This window comes from Thamnophis sirtalis, unplaced genomic scaffold (genome assembly GCF_051295495.1).
Source record: "Thamnophis sirtalis isolate CommonGarterSnake01/CBP01778 unplaced genomic scaffold, rThaSir2_p1.2 scaffold_9, whole genome shotgun sequence".
Lineage (NCBI taxonomy): Eukaryota > Metazoa > Chordata > Lepidosauria > Squamata > Natricidae > Thamnophis > Thamnophis sirtalis.
This window is the reverse complement of record NW_028261389.1, coordinates 52,759,119-52,773,704: the sequence shown is the minus strand read 5'-3', so window position 1 is coordinate 52,773,704 and position 14,586 is coordinate 52,759,119. Positions and strand designations below refer to the sequence as shown.

The 14,586-nt window shown below is 38.7% G+C and overlaps 2 protein-coding genes across 3 annotated transcripts in view; one reads left to right on the top strand and one right to left on the bottom strand.

The window, feature by feature from the left end:
* The window catches only part of TWF1 (twinfilin actin binding protein 1), a 41,074-nt gene extending 35,768 nt beyond the window's left edge, over positions 1 to 5,306 (bottom strand). Inside the window, 2 exon segments of the mRNA XM_087723043.1 lie at positions 4,611 to 4,670; positions 5,075 to 5,306. Of these exon segments, the coding sequence (XP_087579169.1) occupies positions 4,611 to 4,670; positions 5,075 to 5,306 (292 nt within the window).
* The window catches only part of TMEM117 (transmembrane protein 117), a 99,251-nt gene continuing 89,278 nt past the window's right edge, over positions 4,614 to 14,586 (top strand). The window contains exon 1 of one of the 2 annotated variants that reach the window (XM_087723558.1): positions 4,614 to 5,188. Coding sequence is in view for 1 of the 2 variants with exons in the window: in XM_087723557.1 (XP_087579683.1) it covers positions 5,321 to 5,359 (39 nt within the window). In the remaining variant the exon portion in view is untranslated. Of the gene's footprint in view, positions 5,189 to 5,275; positions 5,360 to 14,586 lie in introns of those variants that run through there. The other variant, XM_087723557.1, reaches the window with a different exon arrangement.

Sequence of the window (14,586 nt, the reverse complement as noted above, 5' to 3'; positions counted from 1 at the left end):
GCTGAATATATTGACATATAGTAGAAATACACCGAAGGGAGGAGTAGCGGGATAGAAGAAAGAGGGGTAGAGAGGGTGGGAGAGAGGATTGGAGGGAGGGTGAGAAGGAAGGGAGGGAGTGTACCGGGAGAGAGGAGTGGTAGAGGGGGAGGGGAAGTAGGGTAGAGGGGAATGATGGAGGGAAGATGGAAAGTTGGAGGGGGGCGAAAGAAAGAGGTGTATGGAGGGTCGAAGAGGTATATTGGGTTTCTATTTTGGGGGGTATTGTTGACAAGAGGAATGGCTGTGTTTATTGTTTAATGTTATATGGCCCCGGTTATGTACAGTATATATGTGACTGTATGAAAATGAAAAATGGAAAATAAAAACACATTTACATTCAGAAAAAAAAAGAGAAAAAAATACTAGCTGACAATTGAAGGAGAACACACTGAGGTAACACAAAAACCACGTTTAACTTCTAACAGCAACAGAACTAAGTCAGAACAACTTCAGCACCACCCTCTGCTTGACAGCTATTTATTCTAGAGCTGTCAAGCAGAACAACCAATCAGAGTCCATCAAAAGCCAGGCATGTTTTAGCCAATGGGCGCTGTCCTCCAGTTACCAGGCTGTCAGGTCGTAAGTCAAGGACCTGGCGCCTGGCCATAGGTCAAGGACTTTGTGCTGGTCGCAAGTCAAGGACTTTGCAGTTGTTAAGTGAATCACCGCAGTTGTTAAGTTAGTAACATGGTTGTTAAGTGAATCTGGCTTCCCCATTGGGTTTGCTTGTCAGAAGATCACAAAAACTAATCACATGACCCTGGGAAACTGCAATCGTCAATAGTAGATAGGTATTATTAATCTCTCCTTCCTTCAGCCTCAGCCATAAAACTTTGAATAAATGAAGATGCCAAGTATTCCATTGTTATTGTTTGGTTCAGATAAAACCAGAGAGATAGCCAAAATAACAGAATAATTTAAATCGAAGTCTAGTGTTTTGTGGAACTGAGAATTGACAACATTCTTTTTTCCACTTAAACAATAAAAAAAATCTTAAACTTGAAAAATAAGTTTGTCACATCAATGTAATCCTAATTATGTTTCCTCAGAAGTAATTCAATTGTATTTAGATTTATTTTGAAATTTATTGTCTAATTTAGATATTTAAAATTCATATGGCTTTTATGATAGTCAGAAAGAACTATTCTATATAGAGTAGACTCTGACTAAGGTTGCAGGCAGTAAGCAAGTTTGATCACATTTTTCCCCACACACTAATTTTAATGCTATTTTCTTCTATGTTTCCTGGTTCAATAAAAGTGAACTCAATGCAACAATTGAACGTTACTACCAGAATCTATCCGCTCTTTCATCCCCCTTGAACGTTACTACCAGAATCTATTAGAAGGGTACATACAGTCTGCCTACCTTTAAGCACTCAGAGAGGGATACACAAATTGCATTAAATCATATATATCCCAGTCTCCATACAGAAGGCTTTAAATTATTTCTAATCTCTCCCTTGGAGGAGAAGGAATTCTCTAGTTTGACAGTGTATATCACATGTGTATGTAGTGCAATGCACATATTGACTATAAGGACACAGTACATGTTCAAGTTTGACCTATACACATAGTCCTTGACTTACAACTACCGTACAATTGACCCCAACATTTCTGTTGCTAAGCAAGGTATTTGTTAAGTGAATTTTACTCCATTTTACAACCTTTCTTGCCACAGTTAAGTGAATTGCTGCAGTTGTTCACTTAGTAACACAGTTCTTAAGTGAATCTGGCTTCTCCATTGACTTTGTTTGTGAGAAGATCACAAAAGGTGATCACATGATCCAGAATACTGCAGCTGTCATAAATATGAATCAGTTGCCTAGCAGCTGAAATTTGATCCTATGACTGTGGGAAAGCTGCAATGGTTTTAAGGGTGAAAACTCTTATAAGCTGAGAGCTACTTTACCACAAACATCTGATGACTCTCAGTTTAGGATGAAACTGGCCAGGTACTGTCTCCTAGTGGTTTTTATAAATGGATGTCAGTCCTCACAGTTAAACCAGATAGAAAACCTATTCTAACTTTATTGTAAAGCTACAGCAGAACTATTGTAAGGTTGAAAAAGAATCTTGCTAAACTAAAACTACAAATTTCCCACTGTCCATTCTAACTGCTTGTGCCATTAGGGTGGGTCCTTCCTAAGTTTTTTTCTCTGACCCTTAAGACGCTGGGGACTCCTGCCTCTGTTGTCTATTTCCTAGGCAGCATCTCTTTCTCTCATTCCTCAAAGTCATCCACATATTCCATTACTGTTAATTAATAGAAAAAAATGTACGATATGGCCTTTGAATAAGACATCTTTTTTCTCTAGTCTTGCTGTTCCCAGTTAAATTATACTTCTTGCCCTAAACTAGTTTAGGAAAAGCTAACAGATAATAAGGCTATGTAAACTTCTGGGAGGGGGATGAAAGAGCGAATAACTATTCCAAAGTGGAATAGCTGTCACCAAGATGCCACTTCACAGATCAATACAGCATGAGTAGGATATCATGATCCCAACTAATGAACTCAAGCAAATCAGAACTCTGAGGCTGAGGTCTTTCTCTAAGAACTTCTTTACTGGGTACATCATATTAGCACATTCAAATGGAAATCCAACTCAGTTTTAGTGTAATTAAAACAGGAAATAACTCAGGTAACATTGGCCAATTAGGTTAATTGGTGGGCTCTCCAGGCACTCCTCCCTGTCTTTATCCACCACCTGTAGAGGTGTCCTTGGTTCTTATGAAGTTCTGTGTTTTGTCTAGCAACGTATTTCATCTACCAAATTTGGCTTAGAAGCTAGTGATGCCCAATGCAGTTCAGCAAGATTGTTGTCATTTTTCTGCATTAATCAAATGAGCAGATGTGAATCACTTACAACTTCTAAATTAACTTCAAGGTACAAAATGGCTGACAGGCCAAGTACTGCTATGTAGTACTAAAACATTTACCAGAAACAAACAAGTTAGATGGCTTCCAGTCAGCCTCTAGGATTGTTTGTCACTTTCTAGTCTTTTACTTTCTCCTAAGAGGTAGAATGCATTTTTCAAACAAGTGTACTAGCTTGCATCCCCAAACCAGTTTTATTTTCTAAAAATATGTTCCTGTCAAACATAACCCAGAGACATTAAATAAAGAGGCTGCTGAAGGATGACTTATTGCATTGCAATATTCAGAGTTCCATGTTATTATTTTTAAGCAAAAGAATCTTTTTAAAAGTTTGCAAGTCAAGTCTGGCATAAAGCCTAATAGGAGGCTAGTAGGAGTTAAGGAAAGCTTCAATGGATACTACACTGTATGTTGGCTGGAGAATGCTGGGACTCCAAATCTGCACATCTTCAAGTTGCTGAGGTTTAGAAACACTGAGTACTGAATGCATGGTGAAAATCCCTGATGGTCTCATCATTCTAGAATTCCTTTTCTAGAAAAAGAATATGCCTTCTTCATCACTTTTAAAAGAACACATTGACATTTTTATAGCAAGACAGCTAGTAGTGGCTTAATAACCCTTATTCTAAATAGTTAAGAACCACAGGTAGTTCTCAGTTTAGTGATCATTCAAAGACCCTGAAAAACTTACAACCTAATTTGAAGTTCCAATGGCTTCTTCCCATGGTTACGTGGCTGGATTTAGGGCCCACATTTATAGCCATTTGCAGTTTTCTACAGTCAAATGTCTGCAATTTATGATTTTTTTTTGCTGAAAACCAATGTTTATTTTATGTTTCTGGCAAAAAATATCTAGAAAGACAATAGGTTCACGTTTGCTTTTTGACAGCACATTCACTTAAGGACTGCTGCAAAAAAGGTTGCAAAATTTATGACTGTAGAACTTCTGACTGTAACTGTGGGCTCACACTTGTAAGTCAAGGATTACCTTTACATAAAGCATTTTACACTTTGCCACTCATTATCATAGAGATAAAGGCTTGAAGATGTGTGGACTTCAACTCAAAGCTGGTTGTGGAATTCTGGGAGTTGAAGTCTATACTTCTTCAAGTTGCCAAGGTTGAGAATACTGACATATGTGGTGTCAAAAATATGGAAGACATGGGAACACTCTGATCACCAATCAGAGGGGAGAGGGGGCTGCTCAGCAGCTGCAGTCATTTCCCCGCTCTCTTCTACTGAATTTAATCAGTTGCACAATCATAGCAGGAACAACCCACCATAGCAAACCCGTCTTTATGCTGTCCTAGTATCTTGTCATTTTTTCTTTGAAATTTATTTTGATTTTAGTGCCCAAAGGGGCAATCTACAAGTTAGTCTGAAGAGAAGACCACTGTCTTCCTGCTGGGGTCCATGGGAGATGGGAAGGCAGCAGAGCTGTAAGAAAAAGCCAGGTACCCTGCCCCTAATGACTGGGACATTTGAAATGTGGCCAGCCAAGGCTAGGAAATATGCCATAAACACACAATGGAACTGCTTAACAGCAAATCTTGCGGTAAAGTTACTTGGTGCCTAAGCCAGAATGGGTGGAGAACCCTATACTTTGTAGTGGAGAAAGATGTAAAATTCACAACCTCACTTATTTAAGAAGCTCCCAATGATATTGGCCCGGATGATAGACATCGTCTTACCTCCTAGGGCTCTCCTGTGATTGAAGGACAGGATTGAAGATTCCAGGGATCGTTCCTTGCCTGAAGGTTTCCGAGATTGGTAGGTGCAAAAGAGAAAAGAAAACCCTTCAGCTTGCAGGGGGAGAAAAGCGACCTTGAAAAATCTGTACCTGTGTCTACTATGGACTCGACATCAGTTATTCTATTTCCCTCCCCCCTTGGACATCAACATCGAAGCTCCTTCCTTCTCCCCACAATTAGTTACTTGCATTGACGGTCGGAAGGGAGAAAGGAGCAGAATTTGCCTTTGGGAGCTATTGATGACAGCCGCAAATCGGCCTCGGCGCAGCTCCTACTCGTCCTTCTCCTCGACAAAAAAACTCCCGGCTGGACCCGGGAGATGCAAGCAGGGGACACCCGCTACGGTCCCTCACGCCACTTTGGGGCTTAGAAAAGAGCGTGGGCTACTCGGGGTTTCGTCTTACATTCAGAAATGGTGAGAAGAACTTTCTGCCTGGCAGTAAATTCTTGCCGGGTACAAACGGCCAGGGGGATCCGCTTCAGTCCGAAAACATAACACGTTTGGCGACTCGGGAGGGGTAAGTAAAAAACCGCCTCCTTCTCTTTCTCCGCCTCCAGCTGCAAAGGAAGCCCCAGCCAGGCTGTTTGGCCTTGGTCGATTTCCCGGCGTGACTTAGCTTTTTTTTTATTTAGCATTTAAAAGGCAGCGCATGGTTCAGAGTGCCGGGGACTTGCATCCTCTAAGCCGGGTAAGAGGTATGGGGGACCAGCGTGAATAGCCGGTGCTGAGAGAAGGCGCTCTGCACATGCTCGCGCCTAAATTGTAGGGCTGAAAGCTGCTACCTAGTGGAATTCATTTCGGGAATATCTAAGCGGGGAAGTAGTTGACGAGGCTTTATTTCCTTAATTTCCGAAGAAATAGTCCCTGACATTGACTAGCCCATGTGTGCCCTGGACCCAGGAAAAATGCGGGGCTATGAGACGTGTTCTAGCTAGGATAGACAGAGAGGGGGGTCTTCTTCCTCCTTTGCATCGTTTTCGAAAACCCGTTGTTTTGGCCTTGTGGAGATCAGTTGTGCCTTTTAACATGACTAACCTACTTTGTTATATAAGGAAATTGTGAATTCCTCAAGATTGGAGTTAAATAAATAAATAAATAAATGTGTGGGAAAATATGTAATTCTTTCTGCGTTTTTTGGGTTCCTGTTCTTTTTTTTTTAAGCCATTCAAATTATGCTTTGTTGGAGTACTTGCTTGTGTATAATGAGTTCCAAAAGTTTTGTGTGCGTTTCTGTATAGAAGTAGAGTTATATTTATAATGCTTAAGAAGCTGCCTTGGATTTCTCTGTTTAAATTTGACATTAGAAGTTATGTTAGTTACTCATCTGCAAAGGTATAATATTGTTTTACTTTACACTTTTTAAAGTTCCACCCAGTAAATGGCATAAAGTATATTATTTAAAAGTCCTATATAGTTCATATTCTGCCTCCTTATTATATTGGGACTTATCATTTTGAGGAATTACAATACTTAATTGAAATGGGTGAAAAGATTCATGTTGATAATATGAGTAGGATTTTCCTGCCACTAAGTGTTGATATTTGAAAACTTTTCCTCTTTTAATGATTTAGCTCTTTCTGGCATTAATAAAAACACTGTGTGAAGTAATTCTGTTACACTAACATAAAAGCTAGCCATAAGAATGATATAATATAACTTCTTTAAACACAAGCCTTCAGACGAGCCGTGGCGCTCACACCAGGCATACAAGGTGGTCTTGTGAAAATTCTACTTACCCAAATGCCCAATACATTTTTTTAATGTTCAAAACATTGTATCACTTTTTTTGGCATATATATTTTTTTGCATATGAAAATGCTGTGTGGCTTTTGAATTTTTTTCTGACAAATCAAACTGTAATTATGCAGTGTAATTGTGTCAGAATTGCAATATCTGTAAGAATAAGATTTAAGTGTCTGAATGTTTTAGGCAAATATTTATTTAGTGATAAGTGCCACTTGGAAACACAGCTCTTATAAATCTTTGCAACCAAAATTTGCCATTGTGGGAGCATATGGACAATTTATCACCTTGAAGAAATTACTTTAAAATGGAATCATAAGGTTTCTGAAATAGATCTACAGCTGTTTGTTACATTATGAGATTATTATATGCATAGAAATAGAAAGATTTGACACTACCTCACTATGGGGAAATGGTGCATGAAGTTGATACATTTTCTGAAAATCTGACTTCTGACTTCTTTGATTAGAGAAAAGACATTATCTCTACATTTACTGGTGACAGGAAGTGTTTAATGGACTTTTAATGTAAAAATGAAAAAAATGAACTTGTGATTTATGTTTTTTTGATGGTTAGATAGGATAAGATAGAAAGAAGAGAAATATAACTTTAGAGAGATTAAAATATATTTGTACCTATGTCTGCTGTGAAGAATATTGGAACCAACTTTTTAATATCTTTTTTTCTCTTTAATTTCTATTTTTCTTCTATTTTTTCTTTTTCCTTGCACTTTTTGTTTTTTCTTAAATCTATTTGTGTGTGTGTGTGTTGTTTTTTAATCTTCATGTTTAAAATTTAGAAATATATATAAAAAAAGATCCATCACAGCTTTCAGAAACTAGTTCTATACAAAAACTATGCTGAACAGATATTCTGGGAATTGTAGCCATACACACAAACTAATGCTGTGATGGCGAACCTATGGCATGCATGCCACAGGTGGCACATGGAGCCATCTTTGCAGGCATGCGAACTGTCGCCAAGGTCAGCTCCACTGCGCATGCGTGTGCGCCTCCTGCCGGACAGCTGATTTTCTGGGAGACACTTGCATGCACGGGGAGTGGGGGGGGGATTGTGTGCGCATGAATGGGGTTCCACCGGGGTGGGGTGGGGGGATGCAGCGCCTCATTTTTGGTTCCAGGAGGCTTCAGGGAGGCCTGTTAGCACCATAAGAGAAGGGTGGGGGATTGCATGTGCATGCATGTGGGGCGGGGCCTGCGGGGGGGGATTGAATTATGGGTGTTGGCCCACGTGTGCGATTTCGGCACCCAAGGGAAAAAAGTTTGCCATCACTGCCTTAGGTTTTCCAGCAACTGAATTGCTATTTGGTTATACTGTCTTTGTATTTTATAGTGCTTTATGATTTTTTATGATTTTACAATAGCTGTGAGGATTATCTAGGTTGAAATACGTCCTGTATATCTAAGTTAAAGTAGAGTTGAGGTATCAACAAATGTTTGTAGTTGAAAATTTTCATGCAACTGTTCCATCTCATTTTTTATTAACTATTATTGTTGTGCAAAATTGAAAAGAAACACTAGAGAAATAATTACAAATAAAACTAATAAAAAATAAAAAATGGACTGTTAGAAAATACGTTTATTTCCATTTCATTCCATACAATCACATGTATACTGTGCATAACCGGGGCATATAACATTGAATAATAAACACAGCCCTCGCTTTTATAGACAATACCCCCCAAAATACAAACCCAATATACCACCTTGACCCACCATACACCCTCTTTCACCCCCCTCCAACTTTCATTCTTCCTTCCAACATACCCCTCTACTTCCTACTTCCCCTCTCTCCCAATACATTCCTCTCTCCCAATACATTCCCTCCTCACTCCTCTCTCCCAATACATTCCCTCCCTTCCTTCTCCTCCTGCCTCCAATCCTCTCTCCCACCCTCTCCACCCCCTCTTTCTTCTTTCGCTCTGCTCCTCCCTTCGGTGTACCTCTATTGTCTATCAATATGTTCAGCTTGTCCTATTTTTAGACTGACATTAAAAAGCCACAGTATACAAGTGCAATCATGTGCTTTAAGATCTACCACATATTATATTTCCCCCGTCCCCCCTCCCCCTAGAACCCCACCTCCCTTCCCTCCCCCCGACTTCCCAGAGCCCGTACATGGTATAACTTTTTAACAAACACAGTCTAAAATGTCTTAAAACAAAGCACCGGGGGGAAAAAAGGTCGTTAAGATCTCTACGTTGAACTCAGCTTCTTACTGTTACCCAAACTTTAAACAGTTTAAGTTATTGCTAATCTTAAGCATAGGCTATCTGGAATTTCCCAGTCCCATATTTGCCCCGTGTACAGTCAATCCATTTCCTCCAGTCTCGTCTACATCTCTCGTCTGAATGTTCTTTAAGATACATGAAATTTTTGCCATTTCGGCTAAGTTTATAACTTTCAAAGTCCATTCTTGAGTTGTAGGCACGTCTTCCCTCCTCCAGTACCGCACCACCAACAGTCCTGCTGCCGCCATTAAGTACAGAACCAAGTCAATCTCCACCGCTGTAAAGTCAGTATACATACCTAGTAAAAACAACTGAGGGGTGAATTTTATCCTTCTTTTGAAGATATTTTGCAGGATCCACCATATTTTTATCCAAAACGCCCCAACCTTACGACATGTCCACCATATATGAAAACATGCAGCGTCAAGAGAACCACATCTCCAACACTTAGGCCGTACACTCGGATACACAGAAGCAAGCCTTTTGGGATCCAAATGCCATCCACAAAACATCCCATAAAAAATTTCTCTCAAATTTTGTGCCCGTGTAAATTTCACATTTCCCACCCATATTCTCTCCCATGTGTCCAGCACCACTGGTTCCCCAACATTCCGAGCCCACTCCATCACACAGTCCCCAACCAGCTCCGCCTCGGAATCCATCTGCACCAGTACACTATATATCCTCTTCACATGCATTGCGCTCTGATCTCTTATTTGTTTAAACAAATCATCCTCAGCTTTTACAGAGCCAGTTTTTTGATCTATTTTCCATCTAGCCCGCAATTGGCCACACTGAAACCACGCCTGAACCACCTTCTCCTCTTTAAGTACCTCTAAAGATTTTAATTGTAACACCCGCCCCCCCTCTGAAATAAGAAGTTGTCTGTAAGTGGTTCCATCATGTTTTTGTTCTATATTCATATTTTGAATTGCATGTCTAGGAATTGCCCACATGGGCAACTTATCGTTTAGTTTGTGTTGATATTTTTTCCAGACCCGCAATAAAGCATTTCTTAAAATATAATTTTTAAAATTCTTATCCATTTTTTTGTTAAATAACAAATAAGCATGCCAACCGTATACCAAATCATGTCCCTCGATATTCAATATTCTATCATTGGTTAAATGGGTCCAGTCACTAATTGCAGATAATGCCACTGCATCATAATATAATTTTAAGTTAGGTAATTTCAATCCTCCTCTTTCACATACATCTTGCATTATTTTCATCTTTACCCTCAGCTTCTTTCCTGCCCATACAAATTTGTTGATACCCTTCTGCCATTCTAAAAGATTCACATCTCTTTTAAGTATTGGTAACATTTGAAAAAGAAATAAAAATTTTGGTAAGATGTTCATTTTCACTGCCGCTATCCTACCCAGCAAAGATAAATGCAATTTCTCCCACCTTTTCATCTCCGTCTGTATACTATGCCAAAGTGGTTCATAATTATGCTTATATAATTTCCCATTTGAAGTTAAAATATTAACTCCAAGATATTTGACTTTTTTAACAACCTCACATCCTAACATCACTCTTAATTCTTCCTTTTGTTTAGTATTCATATTTATAGCTAATATTTTAGTTTTTCCTAAATTTATTTTAAAGCCAGAGACTTGACCATATTGATTAATCGTATTCATTAAGACCGTACTGGATTCCTGCGGTTGTTCCAATATTATGACCAAATCATCCGCAAAGGCACGGACTCTATATTCTTGCTGTCTAATCTTGATCCCTTTTAAACCATCCAAGCCCCGTATTTTATTCAACAATACTTCCAAAGTTATAATGAACAATAGTGGGGACAAAGGACAGCCCTGTCTTGTACCTTTTTCGATTTGAAAGGAGTCTGTTAAACTTCCATTGACTATGATTTGGGCTGTTTGCTGCTGATATATTGCACCAATTGACCGTAAAAAGCCATCTCCTATCTGCATTTTTTGCAATATCTTCAACAGAAATTGCCAATTAACTCGATCAAAGGCCTTCTCAGCATCCAAAAATATGAATGCGGCAGGGATTTGATTGTTCTTTCCCAAATATTCTAAAGCATTAATGATTAATCTAACATTGCTCTTCATCTGTCTCCCTTGTATGAAACCTGTTTGGTCAGTATGTATCAATTGTTGAATAACCACCATTAACCTATTTGCTAATATTTTAGTAAAAATTTTATAATCTACATTAAGTAATGAAATAGGTCTATAATTTTTTGGCTGAGTAATATCTTGATCTTCTTTTGGTATCAACGATATAAACGCTGTCTTCCATGATGGGGGCACTTTACCTTCCGACTGAATTTTATTAAATAATTCTCTAAGAGGTTCTACCATTTCTAACTGTAAGTTTTTATAATAAACCGCCGTTAAACCATCTGTACCTGGTGCTTTCCCTAACTTTAGTTGCTTAATTACCTGCAGGATTTCCCCAGAGGTTATTGGTTGGTTCAACTTTAGCCTATATTCTTCTCTAACTAGGGGGATTTTCTCTTTATCTAAATATTTATCTATGTCTAAACCCCTAATTTTGTCCCCTTTGTACAATTCTGTAAAAAATTCCTGAAATGCCTTTTGGAACATCCTGTTGAAACATCTCCTTCCCTCTATAACGCAATTTGGATACATTTCGAGTTTTTCTTTTTTTCCTAATCTGATAAGCCAACCACCTGCCGGGTTTATTTGCGTTACAGAAAGTATTGTGTTTTGCGTATAATAAGCTGGTGGCTACCTGGTCAGAGATCAGCATATCAAATTGGGATTTTAATATGGAGATTGCTTCCTTAGCCTTTATATCGCCTGGATTCAGTGTTAATTCCAACTCTTTCCCTTTAATTTCCTCTTCCAATTCTTTTCGTTTTTGCCCTTGTTTGTGTCTATGTGTTTTGTTTATATTCATCAGTACTCCTCTCATATACGCTTTGCTTGCATCCCATACATATTCCATAGATGTACCCTTATTCATGTTGAGAATAAAATATTCAGATAACAATTTTTTACAATCATTAATGTACTTTTCATATCTAAATAAATTTTCATTCAACCTCCAAGACCTTCTTGCCTGCACTACCCTTCCCAGTTCCATCCAAACTGGGTTATGATCCGAAAGAACTCTCGCCGCAATCTTTGTCTTCTTCACTCTAGAAAGTAAATCATTAGTAATTAGTATAAAGTCAATCCTTGAAAGAGATTGATGTCTATCAAAAAAAAAGGTGAAGTCATATTCCTCTGCATTCCTTTTGCGCCAAACATCTCGCAATTCGAAATCGTCCATCATGTCAAAAAAAGATTTGGGTAACTTAGCTCGGAATTTAGTGTTCGGGCGAGATGTCTTCTCTTTTAGTGTCAATCACGCCATTCCAGTTGCCCAATAGTATACAAGACTTAAAGTCCCACTGTACTAATTTAGCATGGAGATTTCTGTAAAATCCATCTTGTTGTTGATTAGGAGCATAAATTCCCAAAAGTAATGTCTTTTTCCCTTCTAAGATTAAATCTAGTGCGATATATCTTCCAAAGGGATCTGCTTCAATTAACTCGGCTTTAATGTCTATTCTTAAGTATACAACGATGCCATTTTTCTTTTCCGTAGCAGAGGTCACAAAATGTTGACCAAGTTTGGGGTTAAACAAATATTTTTGATCAGTTGATTTGATATGAGTTTCTTGCAGACAAATTATATCATTCTTAAACTGTTTGAGATAATGAAATATTTTCTTTCTCTTCTGTGGAGAGTTCAGTCCGTTAACATTCCATGTCAAAATCTTAGTTGTCATTTTTGGTTGCCTGAAGCTTTTTTAGAGCCTCCCGCATGGCCTGTCTAACCTTTGGTCTGGCTCCTCCCACGGCTTCTGAGCTTGTTGCTGTGACTCCTTGATCAATGGCCGGTGATTGTTGAGATTGTTGCGTTATAGCTTGTTTTTCCATTTGTCTGGTAGTCGTACGGTTAGGTCTTTGTTCCCTGACCCCTTGCCCTTCCGGGAGGGGGAGATGATACGTTTTGTCTGGTAGTTGTGTAGTTTGCTGTTTATCTTGTCCTTCTCGTGGTCTTTTTCCATATCCCGATGATTCAGGGTGTCCCGCCTTCAGAATCTTATGATAGAAATCTCGAGCTTTCCATACAGAGTTGAGACGATATCTTTGCTTGTCAAATGTAACTATGATACCAAATGGGACATCCCATCTATACTGTATCTGACGCTTTCTGAGCTCTTCCACCAAAAAAGCATAATCTCTTCTGGCTCTTAGCATTTGAGGTGGTATTTCTTTCAAGACAATCAAATCCTGTCCGCCAATTTGAAGCCTGGTATTATAGGACTCTTGTAGTATCATGTTTCTGAACTCTCTTGTAACAAAGTATATTACCACATCTCGGGGGAGTTGCTTCTGTTTTGCCGCCCAAGAATTAACGCGATAAATTTTGTCGATCTGCCAATCAAAATTGGATCCCGGTCTTCCCACCAAACAGTCAAAAGCCTCTGAAAACATCTGCTTTAAGTTCTCCTGTTTCTCTTCGCGCAGCCCCCTGACTCTTAATGCAAGCTCCATCTGTTTATACTGTATCATAATAATTTGTTTTTCAGCATTTTCAACTTTTTGTTCCACCACTTCAGTTTTAGATGCCAAGTTAGTTTTAGCTTCATTAAGAACCTCTAAGTTATCTTCCATTCCAGAAACATATTCTGTCAGTACATTTACAATTCCCATCATATCATCATTCATTTTGGTGATCTTAGTATCAAACTTATCATATAAGACTTTTATCTCATTCCTTATTTCATCTCTGAATTCTCTGAAAGTTTCTAAATTCTGTTCTCTAGATTCTCTGAACATTTCCAAAAAGAATTCTTTCGTTGGTAGATCTCCACTAGGGGGCATAGAGGGTGGGGGCTGCAACTTTGTACCAGGTATGGGGGACGTGGCTCTAGGAGGTAATTTCGCAGGATTTAATTTTGATGCCATTATGTCTTTGCTTTAAGCACTTAATCAAATTTTGCTAGCCCGCTATGCAGCTTACAAAAAAAAAAAGGGAAAAGTTCCTCCCTTTTTGCAGAGAGTTTACGGAAGGTTTCAAAAGACTGGCATTGCACCAAAACAGTTCAGCAAAAAAAAACAAAAAAAACCCTCTGTTTGGAATGTCTCTATATTAGCAAAGAGTCTTTGAAAACTTTTAGAGTTTGATAAGAAAGAATCTTCAAAGAAGTGGAGCTAATTAGATCGTGAGAGGCTATTCCTTTGATTCCTTGCCAAGGAATTAGGGATATACCATTATTGCAAATGCGAAAGCTAGAGAATCGCCATCTTGAAAACAGTTACACAAAGGAAGCTTTATAACACTGAAGCTAGGATTTTTCCTGGAAAAAGCAAATAAAGTTCTCAGGTACGGGCTCTGCTTGTATTAGTTTCAGATAAAATAGTTTCAGAAATTGTCCTAAGAGGGGTTTCCTTGCCTTGTGCTGTAAAGACAGCCGAGGTTTCTGGCCGGAGGTATGACTCAGCTTTAGTTGTCTCCCCCCCTTCTGTTCGCAGCAAAAAAAAAAAGCTGCAAACTTCAAAGAAAGCCTTACCAGCTGGGTCTCTCTCTGCAAACTTCTTGCCTGAAGAATGAGATATCTACTGGGTGTTTAGGTAGATAACGAGCCAGAAATCTGGGAGCAGCTCAATTAAGCCGCCGCCAACGGCAAAGTCCCGCCCCGGAAGCCAAAAATGGACTGAATAATAATGTCTGAAGAATAAATAAAATACTTAGAATGTTACAAATAAGTACAGATAGAGATAAATATGTGTAATCCGATAAACATTTTAAATATCTATATTCAATATATTTTTATCCTAAATGACAATTATACTAATAAGTGTATCTATTAGCTAACCAGTAGCATAATTAATAACAATCAAATTTGATGAAACTTGTCTTTC